This window comes from Panthera pardus, unplaced genomic scaffold (assembly GCF_024362965.1).
Source record: "Panthera pardus isolate Hobbes unplaced genomic scaffold, ASM2436296v1 HiC_scaffold_26, whole genome shotgun sequence".
In the NCBI taxonomy this organism is placed as follows: domain Eukaryota; kingdom Metazoa; phylum Chordata; class Mammalia; order Carnivora; family Felidae; genus Panthera; species Panthera pardus.
Window position 1 is genome coordinate 8,773,372 of NW_026526832.1, and position 14,893 is coordinate 8,788,264.

General features: G+C 38.0%; 1 protein-coding gene across 4 annotated transcripts in view; it reads left to right on the plus strand.

Moving 5' to 3' along the window:
* The first annotated feature begins 1,255 nt into the window (after window positions 1-1,255).
* THUMPD2 (THUMP domain containing 2) overlaps window positions 1,256-14,893 on the plus strand; it is a 35,738-nt gene continuing 22,100 nt past the window's right edge. For 2 of the 4 annotated variants that reach the window (XM_019446638.2, XM_019446652.2), the window contains exons 1-4: window positions 1,256-1,410; window positions 9,890-10,025; window positions 11,659-12,068; window positions 13,242-13,319. In XM_019446638.2, coding sequence (XP_019302183.2) covers window positions 1,285-1,410; window positions 9,890-10,025; window positions 11,659-12,068; window positions 13,242-13,319 — 750 coding nt within the window. In that variant the 5' untranslated portion in view covers window positions 1,256-1,284. Of the gene's footprint in view, window positions 1,411-9,889; window positions 10,026-11,658; window positions 12,087-13,241; window positions 13,320-14,893 lie in introns of all 4 variants that reach the window. The other 2 variants (XM_019446628.2, XM_019446645.2) reach the window with 2 other exon arrangements.

The following is a 14,893-nucleotide window of genomic DNA, read 5'->3' on the forward strand; positions in this document are numbered from 1 at the left end:
AGGTTCTGAAAAGAAGTTTGAGGACTGAAACTTTGATACAGTCATGTTACATGATTCCATAAGAATTTTCATAATACTGTCCAAGTAGACCATGAGCTGGGGTGAGGTGGGGAGGAAGAGAGGTAGTATCTGCCATTCACCTAGGTATCCCATTGAACCACATGAGAGGCACTTGCCAGAAAGATAGCCAGCCATTCATTTAATAGTTTCTATATACTGTCTCTTCATATAACTACATGTCGACTTCTATACAACAACAGAGCTTATGTAATGCTGTCCACTTTGTCATATGGATTCTATTCCTCCCAAGTAATATTTTCATTGCCAATTCAAAATTCAAAATTGGGCACCTGGGTGGCTTAGTTGGTTAAGCATCCCAATCTTGACTTGGGCTCAGGTCATGATCTTGCGGTTTGTGAGATTGAGCCCCAAATAGGGCTCTTTGCTGCCAGGGCAGAATCTACTTTGGATTCTTTCTCCCTCTCTCTCTCTCTCTCTGCCCCTCCCCTGCTCTTTCTATCAAAATAAATAAACATTAAAAAGAAAGAAAGAAAATTCAAAATTAGAGTAGTCCCTTCAAATACTGTTAAGACAGCCAATTAAACCAGGTGGCCCAAACTAGACAGTGCATTCATCATTACCTTCATGGTGAATGAACTTAGAAGTGCAAGAAATGTGAACATAAAAGCATTCCACTGGAGAGTGAGAATTTCTGCTCTTGGTCCTGAGGATTCCCAACTTTGGCCCAATTCTTGGTGAAGACAGAATAGGGCTCCTTATGTCAGGAGAGTAATGGCGAGTGATAAAGAAGAGGGGAGGAGAAATTTGGGAGAAATAGAAGCTCGTTATACTGGCTATCAAGACCAACCTCAGCTCTATGCCACCTGTCCCTTGGCCTGTTTAGGGATCAGCTTCCTCAATCTCAAAAATAAGGCAAATGGATTAGATGATATATACCGTTTATATAGATTCCAATTACAGATCCCAACTGTATGCCTTCCATATGTGACTCCAAATAGTTCCAAATACCTAATCAGGGAAATTCCGAGCAGTTAACCAAGGAGCCCCACAGCCACCCCTCCGAGCTGACCCGCTCCCCCGCCCCCCCCACCGGCCCCACCGGCTCCCACCGGCCCCCACCGTCACCCCGGGTCTCCCTGACAACCCTAGCCTCTGACTCCACCCTGCCCCGCGGCCCCAGTGCCCGCCTCCGGGAGAGCCGGGACTCGCCGCGCGCGCCCCAGGCCACGTGACCCCGAGCGGCGGGCCCGCGCCCGAGCCGCAATGGCGGCGGTTCCTACAGATTCCGGTTCGCTGCCTGCAGCGGGCGCCCGGTTTTTCTGCACCGCGGGCCGCGGCCTGGAGCCCTTCCTGATGCGGGAGGTGCGGGCGCGGCTGGCGGCCACGCAGGTGAGTCGGCCTCGCTGCGCGCCCGGGCGGGAAGGAGGGCGGCCCTGCCCCCGTCCGCGCCGGGTCTCCCTCCCCGCCAGGGTCCGTGTAGACTCTGGAAAGCAAGAGCCTCGAGCCCCCCAGCTCTCAAGCCCCAGACCTCGGAGTTCTGACACGTCCTTTAATTACTGCAGGAAAGAATCGCCAGTCGTTCTCCCTTCCACATTACCGCGTATCTCTCATGCCTGTATTTTTTTTTAAGGCGGGAAGGAGTTTGAGGCAAGGTATTTCCTAGATTCTTTACAAGAAGGTACTTGATAGTGCCAATAGTTAGACCCGTCACAGAAGCCTTTCTCCAGCCTTTAAATACAAGTACAGCCTTCAGGTTGTTACTGGACTTGTCTGTTTCCTGACAATGATGGTATTTACCCCATGGGATTGATACAAGGTGCGTAAAGTACACCTTAAACACCGAGTAAATAGTAGCTAAAAAAATAATAGTCTTGGAGGCTTCGCAGTCCAGCTTCTGGAGGGAAATAACAATTGCTGGTGTTAATTTCAATGACATGAACAAGGTTTTAAACTTGAGTTTAGGTTCTAGAACATGCTGAGCTGGCTTCTTGAAAGCAGAGGGAAAAGATGTAATAGAAACAGACTCCACTGACTTGATGGGCTGTATATGACAGTGTGAATCATGTGTTTTTGGAAAAGGAAAGCTTACTAAATGAAATTGACCAGTCAGTCTTGCAGCCCCTATAGTGTTAGAAGCCACAAAAGGATTTTCTGCAATGAGGGAGTTGGGGGCATGGGGGATAGAGGGGGTCACGAAAAATGACATCAGCTTTATTAGATTACCAGCCACTTGTGGTTTTGGTCGCAGAATTTAATAGAGCGCTGAATACGGCTAATCTAAAAAAGCAACAATGTAAGAATTGCCCACATTGATTAAGCATGTTCTTAGGTCCTCAATCTGTACTCACCTGCTTAATTTTCACAACACTGTGAGGTAGGCTCTACATGTAACAGAAAAGGAAAATGAAGCACAGGTTAAGTCCAAGAAATTATTCAAGTCATGTAAAACGGCAGACCTGGGATTCAAACCCAAGCTGTGAAATCAGGCATGAGTATATAATCATGTTTAACCCAGGCAGGCCAGTACCCAGGTCCAGTTCCTTCCATTACATCATGCTGCACTGGTTTTTTGTTTTTGTTTTTGTTTTTTAATATTAACTTAGAGCTCTTAGTATGAAAAATAGAAGCCTTCACCCAACTGCAATACGTCGAATTACCAAAATTATCTTCTCTGCTTGTCCTCCATCTTCTCTAAAGACAAAATGAGATGTGAGGGGAGGGGGTCTCCTCACAGCAAAAAAGTTCAATTAATTATAGGGACAAACTTCTTGGCAATGAGAGGAATCAACCACAAGATTTGGGGATTCCCATATTTTGATTGTGCCTGTTTTAAGGACAGATATGCTTGGAAATGGGATCTGAACAAATAACTTCTGAAATGTCATCTCTAGTTCGCTAACTCTCAAAGTTAAAGCAATCCCGAAAGAACAATGATAGCATCTAACATTTATAAAGCACTTAAAACGTGTCCGACACTTTTATGTACATGATATGATTTAATCCACAGAAGAATCCTATGGGAGACGTCATTTCCCCCCTCTGTTTTACGAAGAAATAAAGAGAAAACTGATGCTCTGTGGTGGAGCTGGGACTTGTATCTGGATCTTTATTGCTTTGAAGCCCAGGTGCTTTACTAGTACACTAAATTATAGTGGGAAACTTCCCCGAAGCTTGTAAGTTATTTCTGTGACAGCGTGGAAAAGAGTATATGTAGGGGCGTCTGGGTGGCTTGGTCGGCTAAGCGTCCGACTTCGGCTCAGGTCATGATCTCACGGTCCGTGAGTTCGAGCCCCGCGTCGGGCTCTGTGCTAACTGCTCAGAGCCTGGAGCCTGTTTCAGATTCTGTGTCTCCCTCTCTCTCTGCCCTTCCCCTGTTCACCCTCTCTCTCTGTCTCAAAAATAAATAAAAACGTTAAAAAAAAAATTTTTAAAAAAAGTATATGTAGATCTCAGAGGCAAAAAAACATGTGTTCAAATTTTAATCTTCCTTTCATAGATTTTTGAATTTGGGGTAAATACTCAAATTTCTGAGCCTCACTTTCCTTGGATAGAAAATGGAGAAGATTATACCTACTTTAAAGGATTAGAGCAAACCTTGAGATAAAAATTGATAGCACGTGTAGCACAATGTCTTGCAATTAGTAGGTGATCAATGAATGTTCCCAAAGAATGAGTTGCACAGGAATACTTAAAACCATTCGTGCAGTAATAAGAGTGTTAGAAACTTTGATTTGCTTCAAGAAAAGTAATATTGTGAAGTCCGCGTTTATAAAATGAATTTAGAAGTGATTGTTTCCTTTTACAGATTAGTCACGCCTTTCTAATCGGTGTTTTAGTGGACCTAAGAATCACGCAGGGAGCTTGTTGAAAATGTGTGTCCCTAGTTGCCACCCCCCAAAACTTTTCTTTTGGTAGGAATGTACATAGCTCAATCGTTTGCATTTTAACTTGCAAACTCTCCCTCCTTGGAGGACTGATGCAGGTGCTTCCTCCAACATGCAGCTTGCAAGAGAAAGTGTCCTGTGTATTCTGTTCAGCTTTTTATCACGGAGAATTTCAAACATACACGAAGTAGAATAGTGTGGTGAATCTCACGTGCTCACCGACCCGCTGCAACACCGATCCCACGGTGAATTCTGCTCCATTAATGCCCCTCCCGCTCCACCCATGTTATTTTGAGGCAAGGCCAAGATATCACTTCATCTGTAAATGTTTGCCTATATAGTAGTCGTCCTTATCCATGGGAGATACATATTCCAGGACCCCCAGTGGATGCCTGAGAGCATAGATAGTACCAACCCTATATATACTGTGTTTTGCTATATATACATACCCATAATAAAGTTTAATTTTTAAATTAAGCACAGTAAGAGGTTAACAATAACTGAATAGGACATTATAAAAATATACGGTCATAAAACTTACGTGAACAAACATGTTTTCTTGCTCACTCTCCCTCTGCCCCTCCCTCCCTCTCAAAATATCTTATTTGTACTGTACTCACCCTTCTTGTGATGATGTGAGATGACAAAATGATGAGACGAAGCGTGGCGCATGACGTTAGGCTACTATTGACTTTCTGACGATACTTGATACTTCGGAAGGAGAATTGTGCTTGACGTAGCCTTAGGCTGTTGATCTTAGGTCAGAGTGGGGGGGGGCGGGGTCATCTGCTTGGGAACCACGCAGTTAAATGCAGTGACTGGTTAAACGCAGTGACGGCAGGAGGCTATACTGTGGATAAGGGGACTACTGTATATCTATAATGAGAGGACGCACAGCATAATATATATAGTATAATATAGAAGACATCATACAATGGCTCTTTTTAAAAATATAGACCACAGGGGCGCCTGGGTGGCTCAGGCTCACAGCGCGCCGAGCCTGCTTCAGATCCTCTGTCTCCCTCTCTGTGCCTCTCTCCCGCGCTTGCGCGCGCGCGTGTGGATGCGTGTGCGCGCGCTTGCGCGCTCTCTCCCTCTCTCAAAAAAATTTAAATTAAAAAAAATATAAACCACAATATGATCACATCTAAAAATAATTCCTTATCAAATATCTAGTAAGTGTTTAAATCCCAACTTTCTCATAAATGTCACTTTTCTTTTTAAGTTTGTGTATTTGAATGAGGATTCAAATAAGGACCATGTATTGTGATTGATATTCTTTTAAATCTCGTTTGTTATAAAAAAAATTTTAAGTCTCTTTTAATCTGTAGATTTCCCCTCCATCTCTCCCCCGCCGCCCCACCACCACCACCAGCAATTTATTATTTGTTAAAGAAGCAGGGTTGTTTATCCCATAGTCTAGAGCAGGGGTTGGCCAATTTTTTCTCTAAAGATCCAGATTGGGGTGCTTAGGTGGCTCAGTCGGTTAAGCTTCCGACTCTTAATCTCGGCTCCACTCTTGATCTCAAGGTGTGAGTTTGAGTCCCATGTTGGGCTCTGCACTGTGCATGGAGTCTTCGTGTAAAATAAAGGCCAGATAAATATTTTATGCTTTGTAGTTCACATATGTGGATCACTTGTTGTTCTTCTTTATTGTTATTGTTTGTTTTTACATCCCTTTAAAAATGTAAAAACCATTCTTAGCTCACCAGGCCTCATTCTCTGAGTCCTAGTCTAGAGCTGTGGTGTCCAATAGGGTATGGTGGCTATTTTAATTAAAATATATGACAAAAAAATTCACTTTCTTAGGCACATTAGTCACATTTCAAGTGCTCAGAAGCCGTATGTGCTAGTGGTGACTGCATTGGACAGCACAGGTTATGGAATATTCTCATCATCACTGAAAGTTGTTGGACAGCACTGCTAGAAGTTCCCCTGATCTAAATATTGCTAATTGCATCTCCATGGTGTAGTTTAACATGTTTCTCTGTCCTCTCTATCTCCTATCAGTTGGAATCTTGTAAGTTGTATCTAGAGTTTGGTCAGAGTCAGATTAGATTTTTTTTCCACTTGGTGGTAGGGCAAACTTATTTATAGGTTCCTGGGTATTTTTAAATATTCAGTTTATATTGTATAATTACGTATTTTTATATGTATAAAATATTTTATATACATATGTTTATTTTACCTAGATTACTTTAAAATTAAGAAAAATTAAGCTATAACAATGTATAATGTATTAAATACTGCTATTATAAACAATAATAGCAAGAACAGTTATTTTTAAGATAAAATTCAGTATAATAGAGGTGTGCCTAATACCAGCTAGCCAGAAAGGCCCTGTCAATGGATTAATTGGTCTTTATAAACCCACATAGCAAAGACTTTTAACCCAGGACCTGAACTTGAATAAGCCAACCAATTTTTAATTTTTTAGTAGGGTCATGGTGATAGAAGGTAGTGGGGTAGAGCTAACCAGATAATTGGATTATTTCATAATTATTTTATTTAAAGGAGTAATTGTGTAGGTTGATATTTTTTAATATCCTATGCATTTCTTGCAGATTGAATGCTTTTTTAAAAATTAATTAAAATATATTTTGAATCCTTTCTTCTAAAATGAACCAAAAAACCTCATGTACCACCTCAGCTCTTCACTTAGCAATGTATAATTAATTCTAAAACTAAATGGCATTTGTAGAATTAGGAGAACTTTGGTATCTCCGTATCTTCCTATGCATTTTGCCAAGACTTAAACTTTTAATTTTTGGGTTAGACTTGAATGCCTGAATTTTAAAAGAAAGGCAAAAATGCTAACTGCTTAGATATTCTAGCTGATAACAGAAGTGTTTTTACTTTAATAAAGGCTGTTATTTCATCTTCGAAAGTGTTAGACATAAAACCAGCTGGTTTTAGACACTTCGTTATGATTTCATTCCAAATGGAAAAAACAGATTGTATATATAAATAAATTTTCAAGTAACAAATATTAGGATGAAGTATTCTAAAATGCCACATTTCTCCCCTAAGTATTATAATTGAATATTATCAGTTACAAGCAACAAAGAAAAAGGTTAACACCAGCTTCAGCAGTTTTTGAAGTCATAAGCACCAAAATTCATTCTCCCCACTGCTTTAAGATATCATACTTCATCTTCACAAAGGGTACAACATTATAGTGCTTTCGTGTATATGATTATTTGATTCTCATAGTGACTGTTTAGCAATTTAGTAAACTACTTTTGATTACATGCTTATTACTTGTAAAAGGAATGTAGGCCTTACATTACTTTTTAAAGAAAGAAAATAATGTTGCTTTTGGTTTTGAGAATATATTTAGCATTTTAATGCTTCAAGACATTATTCTTATGATTTGATTCCCCCAATAAATTAAACCTTTTAGGCCCTCTCAATTAACTTGATTTTCAATCATGTTCTTTATTTGTTCTTCCCACCACCCCAAAACGATGATATTTTTAAAGGAAGTTTGCTGTGTAAATTGTTTCCCTTCATATTTCAAATAAGTAAGAAAAGATCTTTGTACAGTTAAATAACTATAAATTAATATCTAGATCACTGACTACTTAGATTAAAATCACTGGTCCAGATGTTTGCATCAGTTTGTTTATAGGACTTGAATCTTAAAACCATACATCTTCAGTAAAATACTTATTTCAATTACCCCATAATCTTGGCAACGTATTTCATGTCTGTTAACTTGTTTTGTGATGACTTTAATATCAGCTATATTTTTATGTCAGGTAACATAAAATCTAAATTTTTTAAAAGTTACTTTTTAAGGGGAGCCTGGGTGGCTCAGTTGGGTAAGTGGCCAGCTTCGGCCCAGGTCATGATCTTGCGGTTCACAAGTTCAAGCCCCATGTCAGGCTCTGTGCTGTCAGCTCAGAGCCTGGAGCCTGCTTCAAAATCTGTCTCCCTCTCTCTCTGCCTGCTCTCATTCTGTCTGTCTATCTGTCTGCCTGTCTCTCTCTCTCTCTCAGAGTAAACATTGAAAAAAAAATTTTTAATAAAAGTTACTTTTGAATATTTTGTTTTCAAGTTCTAAGCATTTTGAGGTATATACTTAGTTTTGACTTCATGGGAAAACATCACCTTTGTAATGAGAAAGAAGTAAATTCTAGAAGCCAAAAGTTCTTATTTTAGTTACTTCCTTATGACCTTAAATATTGATTCCTAAACATTCTTCTCATTCCCTGCTTTCTCCATCTATCTTGGTCAGATGCATTGCTGGGGTTTTTATTTTTATTTGTTTCTCTGGCGTTACTGAGATATAATTGACATATACCATTATGTAAGTTTAAGGTGTACAACATGTTGATTTCATACATTTATAAATTGCAAATGCTTACCACCAGAGCATTAACTAACACCCCTATCCAGTCACGTAATTACCATTTACTTTTTTGTGGTAAAAACATTTAAGATCTATTAGTAGCTTTCAATTATATAATATAGTATGAGCTATAATCACCATGCTGTACATTAGATCCCCAAAACTTGTTACTTATAATGAAGTATTTGGGCTTTAATTGGTGTCAACCTAGGGCTTCCTCTGCAGATTCTTCTTCATCAAGCTAGAATGGTAACCCCAGAAATTACCATCCCCAGAGCTTAATTAGACCATGTCAGATCAAAAGTACAAAAACACTTGGAGTTCAAGTTCCCATTGGACGGGAGCTGCCTAAACACATGGGAAACCCCAAATTCCCCATTACCTCAGTTCTAGGAGATAACTTAGAACCATATTAATCAGCTGATGGCCACTGCTAAAAGGAAAACTTTAAGGCATTCCACATCCATCCTGAGCTTGAGAGGGTTGGGTTGACTCCAAAAGTTTTAGGACTCCATTGGTATTGAGATCCATTTCCCATACCTCACTAGACTCTATAGTTAGTGCATTTTTCATTTTCTTTCTTCTCTGGCTTTTACCACATATCCATCTTGCCTCCAAAACCTCTTTCTGGTGATGCATATTTCTTGCTGTTATCCCTTTTCCAGTTCCACAGCCAAGTTTCATTATTTCTACCTTGGTAGTCTCCTTCTTCCTCTGACATCACATTCTACACTCAGTACTTTATGCCTCTTCCAAAGTAATTTTTTCTGCTAGCTAATTCAGTGCTGTCATAGCTTTCATCAAAAGTCTATAATGGTTGACCATTACCATCTGGGGTACTCAAATTTTCACGACCATTTATCAAGCTGGTCTGAGCTACACCATCCATCCACCTGACACTATCAATCAGTGTAAACAGCAAATTTTGCCATGCTGACTTACACTTTACTTCAGCCAGGCTGTCACTCCCACCTCTGCGTCTTGCCCTTTGTTCTTCTGTTAGAATCTCTCTTCTCAAATCTTGCAGAGTTCTTTCCCAAGACTTTTACTAATGATGGTTCCATATTCAGTGCTACTTATTGTACATACAGCTTATCAATGCATTTACATATTAACTTTTTTATTTGGGGTTTAATTCAAGTTATTTGCTTGTAAATATTATATTTTAATTTGTATGTCAATATGTACGTGTTACATTATTATTCATCTTTAGGATTTATGTTGCATGTTTCCTGGTAGACCACAAGGTAGGTGTTTAATAAATCCCTACTGATGATGTTAACCTTGGACTAGACGCCTGATTTGTCCTAGAAGTGTACTTTACAAATGGTAACATGGCACAGATTATGATCTTGGTCACTGTGTGACTTCATACCGGTTATTTAACCTATCCAAGCCTCAGTTTCATAATCTGAGAAATGGGGGTGATAAAATCTACCATAGAAGTTTGTTATAAGGATGAGGGGGAAAATGTATTCTGAGTGCCTAGGAGCATGTCTGACAAGTAGTACATCTTTCAGAAATGATTGTTTATTGTTAATCTAGATGCTATGTTTTAATTCGTTTAGAGGGGAAAAGGGAAATGATTCTTACTCTGACACAGGACTACATTAATCTTTTCTGTCTCTAGGTTGAATATATTTCAGGAAAAGTTTTCTTCACCACCTGTTCTGACTTAAATATGCTGAAAAAATTAAAATCTGCAGAAAGATTATTTTTGCTGATTAAAAAGCAGTTTCCACTTAATGTTTCTTCTGTAAGTAAAGGTACAGTATATGCCTATTGCTTTTACCCACATGATATATTGTACTCCAAAGTTTCCTGCTTGATAATTAATTTGTATCCATTTCATATTTTTAAGATTCATTCATAGCTGTGGAATCACCAATTATGTATTTTTCTGTATTTCCTGAATACTATCACCATATTAATCATATTATCACCTAATTGTGTCTCTTTGCAACCTGCTACCTATTTTCTGAGTCACATTTCTTCTGTTTTAATTATGATCAGACACCTTCTCTAAAGATACATGTGATCAGTTGCTTCTGTTTAGATTTAGAAGTGTATAATAACCCGGAATGCATGGTTTTAATAAGTTGATCAAAACTATCACTTTGTACTTTTTAACTGATGAATTATATAATTGGAAAAAATACTATGTTATAAAATTTCCTATTTGGGTGACCTTAAATTTAAAGTTTTGAATAAACTTACGCCCATTAATAAAGCATTACAGCTAAAGGGAGTTAAGAGATTCCCTCTTCGCTCTCTAATTTTACACACATGCTGCTAAAATAATTTAAGGATCTTAATAGAAGCACCAAAAATAGTCAGATACTGCTAGACTAAACATTGCCTTAAACTTCATTTTAATTGCTGATCGTGCACAAGAGATCATGTAATATTACAGTCTGCACTAAACTGTGTCAGTAAAGATATAAATGGCAAGAAATCAAGACAGGGCAGAAATGTGGTTTTAAAGCAAATCCTAAGGTGTTATACCATGGGGTCGATATAATTTCATCCCAACATTCTACATTCTCATCTTTAGAGAACACTGTAATTATTGTTGGGTCATCTCGATGACCCTTCTTCATCGAAAAAAGATTACATTGTGTTGCGCATGCTGACAGTCCCTAACTTATGAATGGGTTGTGTATCTGAAGTGTTGCTTTATGAAAACTCATTTTATGATGTATGCTAGTAGTGTATGGTTTAAGATAGTCTCAAGATTCATTTGCTCTTGTTTCAAAGCTTTGTTGTGCAATTTATTCTGTTTTTTAACTTAGTTTTTATAGGCAAGATCTGCATTATTTCAAAGATCAATACATACTCTAGGCCTATGCTTATATTGAAGATATAGATATATATTATCATAGGACAAATGATCTTGCTAAAATACATGATAATTCTATAGGATTTTAAAATAATTTGATATTAATTATGAAATATAAGAATGAACTTTAGTGCCGCCTGGGTGGCTTGGTCGGTTAAGCGTCCGACTCTTGGTTTCGGCTCAGGTCATGATCTCACAGTTTGTGATTTGGAGCCCCACGTCGGGCTCTGTGCTGCCAGTGCTGGGCTCTGTGCTGCTGGTGTGGAGTCTGCTTGTGATTCTCTCTCTCCCCCTCTCTCTCTGCCCCTCCCCCCTCACGCGCTGACTTGTTCTCTCTCAAAATAATAAACTTTGTTTAAAAATAAAGAATGAACTTTATCCTGCACAATATTTTTATGTTAAATTATATAAACTCCAGGTGAAGGTGAATTCACTATTCATGTAGCAGTTTAATAAAACTGATTTTAAAGAAATAAAGGTAATGGAATTTGGGGGTGATGGATGTAATAGACTGTCTTTAAAGCTTCAATAGAGGATTAACTGACATCTTACTTATTTAGGAAAAATATTAAGTGAGATACAGAGACTTATAAATGATGATCCAGAAAGTTGGTTGAATGCCATCTCAACTTGGAAAAATCTTCTTGAACTTGATGCAAAAAAGGACAAACTTTTTCAAAGAGCTGCTAACCCGCCAAAAAGAAAAGTGGAGGAAAATGACATCATCAGTGCTAAGAAATTAAAAACAGAACAATCGCAAGAGTTACAAGAGAGTGGGGAATGCCTGCTGGAAAAGCAAACGGAAGAAGAAACACAGGAGCAAGGAGATTTTTTCACTGAAAGAGAAAAATCTCAAGAAGCATTTCAGAACGATGTAGTAAAAGCAGCTGATGCCAAAAACCAGAAGGACTTGACGTTCAGAGTTTCCTGTCGCTGCAGTGGAGCTATTGCAAAGACCTTTACTGCACAGGTACACTTACCTCCCAAGGTGGGGTTCCATTTTCTCAAAGAATTAACTACTCCTTAGCTTTAAAATGAGATGACAGCCTTTCACGGAACAGTTAAGTAGGCCGAGGCACATCACTAGGCCTAATGTCATATAATTAAATCTCTTTAAAAAATGCATTCTTTTTTTTTTTAATTTTTAATGTTTATTTATTTATTTTGAGAGCGCGGGAAAGGGGCAGAGAGAGAGAGACAGGGAGAATGCTAAGCAGGCTCTACGCTGCCAACACAGAACCCGGTGCAGCGTTCAAGCTCACAGAAGGTGAAGTCGTGACCTGAGCCGAGATCACGAGTCAGACACTTAACCGACTGAGCCACCCAGGCGCCTCTAAAAATGCATTTGCCTTTTTAACTTCACCTCAGATGCTTTAAGAGTAATAGTATGCCATTCCATGTAATCACCTCCGTTTTTTCCTTTCTCACTCAAAGTTTCCCTTAAACTCATAGGTATTCTTGACGTTTGGAAATCCCGTGTTATTGTCCTAACCTTTTGGGTTTTCTCTTCAGTTCAGTCCTGTGTTTATTAAATGGCTGCTCTGCGCTCTGCCTTGTGTGCATGATTGTCACCAGGACCCAGACTGCAAATACACAAATGCACAAGACACTCGAGGTCTCCGTGGGAGCGAATACCACGGTTTCCTTCAAAACGCTTTATTACTCGGCCCTTACAAAGTTCAGTGATGTCAGGGGGCAAAGGTCTGAGTCCTTTCACCAGCCTTAAAATCAGATAAACCCTAAAGTTTGAGTCTAATGCTACTGTTCTGGTAATTTGTAAACATATAGGATTGTAGTTGCTAAAATAGTTCATCTTTCACTTTGCATTTGTTTGCTAAAACCCACAATGACCATTTTTATCGATTCACGATCTGGTTATTTCAGCTCTCTCAAGTTACAAGAAGACAGATTACACATGAGGAAGCATCAGTGCCATAAGATATTTTGGGGGGTTGAAGAGGTCAAATGCAGCCTGTTTGCCTTGAACAGAAAATGCTTTAGTGTCATATTCTTATATTGCAGCCCTAAGTTACCATCAAATAGTGTGACCTGATTTTTCTGCATGCTCTCTTAGTTTTTGCCTACATTTAAACATAAAATTTTCAGTTTTAGTGCTCCTTTCTGTAACTTTCTGCTTTTCCAGGAGGTAGGAAGAATAACTGGAATTGCTCTTATGAAACAGTTTGGATGGAAAGCAGATTTGAGGAATCCAAATTTAGAGGTACTGAATGTTCATTTTATCCTCTGTGCCTATAACCTAATTGTTTAAAGACCACGTCAGCTATCCTTATTGTACTTTTCAGTTTTGCTTCAGAGTTTTTAAAAAGCATGTCTGCATGGATCCAGCAGTCTCTTTTCTCTTTAATAGTGGAGTAGTGCAAATAATTTTCCTACTATTTTTCACTGTAAAAATGTCTTATCCAAATAAGATGTTTGGGGGTGGAATTATTTTGCCACAGTTGAATTTTAGAGATGACCTCTACAATCACTAGAATATGTAACAAATCTCTAAAATAGAAAATTCTATAAATAAATAAATAAATAAATAAATCTAGCTAATGTTAAAAAAAAAAGGAAAATGAATAGAAAACAAAAATGCCCACTCAAAATTCAATAGTATGTTAATATGGCTTTGTTAGGATTCTGGGATTATGTTTTTCTTTTTTTTCTCTATTTTCAAAATTAATTTAATTAGGTTTCACTGTTTTTCATTGGAACAAAGTAAAACACTTATATGGGCAAACCAATGCTAGCCATAGAAAATATTCTTCACTTTTTTGAAAGCCATCTGATAAATTTGACAGGTGGTTTAGTCCTTTTCATAATTCATTGATTCATAAATTTATTCTTATATAGCTTTAAATAGAATAATAGCTGGCCATATTAGAACATTTTGTGTTATTTCATTTTTTAATGTTTCTATTTGGTATTTTCACTTTTACAAAGTAATGCCTGGTGTATGTCCTTCATTACTATCATGAAAAATATTTTGACCCCAAGAATGTTGTAACATGAGGGGGTCCTCCTCCCAGTTCCCCTCTCTAGTTCCCTTATCTTGTGCTTTGCCAGTTTCAGTCTCCCCATTTCCCCTTGGCCCCATCTCACTGTCTGAGAATTAGTTTCCTCATAGTTTTAGCTCCTAAATAAATATAGCTAATTTAATTCCTATCAGTATTTAATGTAATTAATAATAGCTATTATTGGTAGAAATAACACAGAGCAAAATTGACAACAGTAAAATCACACAGTAAAATTTGTGAACAAAATTAACAGAAGAATCAAATCTTAACAGATTTTATCTGATAAAATTAATAGAAAAATTATAGTGGGAGAAGCTATTCTCAATAATATTTGTATATAAAAATATTAGTGTATCTTATCTTTAGAATCAATTTTAAATAGAAAAGAATCCTAATAAATACCTTTGCTAAAATGAATAATGCAAAACATTGGAAAGTTTACTTTGCTGATCAAGGATTTAATGGACTAACTGGAGTCCATTCCAGATCATTCGGTATGTAATAAAAATTTGTCAATATTGGAGTAATTCTGATTAAACTATAGAGTAAAAATAACTTTAGGGTGAAAGTATCAGGGATCAAATGCTCTTGAGATCAAACAACGAAGTTAGAATATTCCATAAACTTCATCAAACTATACAAAAGTAAGATTCTAACTTTTAAAATTTAATTGGGCTACTAATTATAACTTGAGACATTTAAATCCTCTTTGTGGCCTGACAGAAGAAGGGTAATGGAGAGAAAGAAACTCACCCATGGATAACGGAGAGAGAAA